Here is a 2170-nt window from a genome sequence, read left to right on the forward strand (position 1 = left end):
GAGAAGCTGCAGCCGAGTAAGGCGGCAGCAGATGATGATGACGGGTGGGCGGCGGCAGGGACCGGGCGTCGCGGAGCTGCGCCGGGTCTGCTGCGGGGGCGACCCCTGAACGCCTGCCTGCGCCGCTCCGCTTGCCCTGCTGCATGCTGCCGAGCGCGCCGCCCTGCGTCTTGGCTGCAGGGACAGCATTGACCGGGAGGGCGCGGACAGGGAGGACGTGGATCCAGAGGAGTGGGAGGGGCAGGAGGGCGGCGGCGGCGGCAGCGAGGAGGAGGATGAGTAGGTGAGGGCAGGCATGTAGTTTAGGCTAGTGGCACTTGGAAAGGAAAGGGAGCAGACAGGGCGTGGCGTGATCCTTTTGTTTGGGAAACTGCTGTTCTATTTACTGTTATCATCAGCAATGGGAATGGTGCCGGATGACATGTGCCCCTATGGGGGGCATGGGCAAACAATCGCTACTATCATTCGAGGGCATAAAATGCACGAGGATTGACGGGACACAGTGATTAAGAAAAGGCAGACACAAGCTAGGGCAAGGGACAAGTGTCAAGGCAGTAAAACATACGAGTATGAGGGCATGTTGGGTTGAATGCATGCCAATGGCAGGGTAAAGGAATGGGGCAGGGGTAGATAGCTTTATCGCGCAAGGTTGGTTGTTTATTGTTTGTGTCATAATTATGAAACAGGGGGCACAGGGGCCTGCAGGTTGCCGCCGTGCTGGCAGCCCCCAGGGCCCGCCGCATCAGTCGCCGCGGCCCATTTTCAGCTCCTGCAGCGCCGCCGCCTCGGCGTCCGCCTCCGCCTGGGCGCTGCCGCCGCCGCCCGCTTCCTCGCCGTCGGTAGCCAGGCTGGTCAGCACCACGCCGCGCGCCACCTGCAGTTGGGGAGGGCGGCAGGTGCTTGTGTGTGTGGATGTGGTGGTGGGGGGGTGTGCGCGTGGCGAGTGGAAAGTGCTGGGAAAGGGATGGCGGGGGGGGGCAGGGCAGAGGCCACCAGCTCCGCCACCCAGCCATGCCCGCAGCAGCCCCGCCAAGCCAGCCAGCCCGCCGGCCACCAAGCCAGCCAGGCAGCCACCAAGCCGGTGGCCCCATGGCAGCTGCGCACCAGGATGGCCTCCACAGAGGCGCCCCACGCCGCGGACTGGGCAAAGGCGTCCTCGGCGGCGGCGGCCTGCTGGGGGGTGCCCAGCAGGCGCAGCACGCAGCGGTACAGCAGCTGTACCGTCTGGGTGGCCGAAAACATGATGCCTGCGGGGACGAAGGAGGCCGGCGCGCGCCGTGGCGGGCAGGTGGGAGCAGGGTGAGCCCAGCGATGCCAAGCAGCGCGCCACAGATGGGCCGGCGGGCGGCAGCCGCGGCCCCGCCCGCTCGCCACGCACGCACCCACCCAGCGCCGCCACGCCCAGCACCGCGTCCGTCTGGCTGGCCTGCGCGGCCGCCTCCTCCTGCTCCACCTCCAGCAGCAGCAGCTGGACCTGGAGCTGCGGGGAGGGCGGGAGGGCGGGCAGGTGGGAGGGGCGGGGTGGTCGACAACGCGTCTGCGCCGGCTCTCAGTTCAACACTATGTAGTGTAAGACGTGCTGCGTGTCGGTGTTGTACGACACGCACCCAAGGAGCTGCAGGCGCGGCGCCGGAAGCCTGCCGCCAGCGATGCCGAGCATACACGCGGCCAGCCCCCCAGCCTGCCCAGCATTGCGCTGCTGTCTCCCCGTGGGCCGCCCCCCTGGCCCCACCCGACCGCCCGCCCACCCACCTGCAGGTTGAACACCATCTCTAGCGCCCGCCCCACAGCCAGCTCCCCGCCTAGCACCAGCCCCAGCGCCCGCAGCGCCTCGCCCATCTGCTCAGCCACGCCCCGCACCTGCGGGCGTGCGGGGCGAGTGGGGACGGGCGGCGGCGGGGTGGGCGGCACGCGGGCGGCGGCAGCAGGCGCAGCGGGCGAGCCAGGTGCGGCAGGAGCGGCGCTACTGCCTGGCAAGGCGCCGTTGTGTGGGGAGGCAGGCGGGCGCCTGCCCAGCCAGAGCCCCCCAGCCAACCCACACAAGCCAACCCATACAAGCGCCACACCGCAGGCAGGCCGCCCTCCTGGCCTGGCGGGCGCACCTCCCGAGGGTGCGGCATCAGTAGGCGGCGGTGCGGCACGTCGGGCGCGTCAGCCAGGTAAGGAATGA

General features: G+C 69.4%; 1 protein-coding gene across 1 annotated transcript in view; it reads right to left on the reverse strand.

Annotated features, from left to right (window-relative positions):
* Nucleotides 1–742: 742 nt before the first annotated feature.
* The window catches only part of CHLNCDRAFT_49581 (hypothetical protein), a gene marked incomplete at both ends in the record, with an annotated part of 11811 nt that continues 10383 nt past the window's right edge, over nt 743–2170 (reverse strand). The window contains 4 exons of the mRNA XM_005852128.1: nt 743–874; nt 1105–1247; nt 1387–1480; nt 1753–1860. Coding sequence (XP_005852190.1) covers nt 743–874; nt 1105–1247; nt 1387–1480; nt 1753–1860 — 477 coding nt within the window. The remainder of the gene's footprint in view (nt 875–1104; nt 1248–1386; nt 1481–1752; nt 1861–2170) is intronic.

This window comes from Chlorella variabilis, assembly GCF_000147415.1.
Source record: "Chlorella variabilis unplaced genomic scaffold CHLNCscaffold_1, whole genome shotgun sequence".
Taxonomy (NCBI): Eukaryota; Viridiplantae; Chlorophyta; class Trebouxiophyceae; order Chlorellales; family Chlorellaceae; genus Chlorella; species Chlorella variabilis.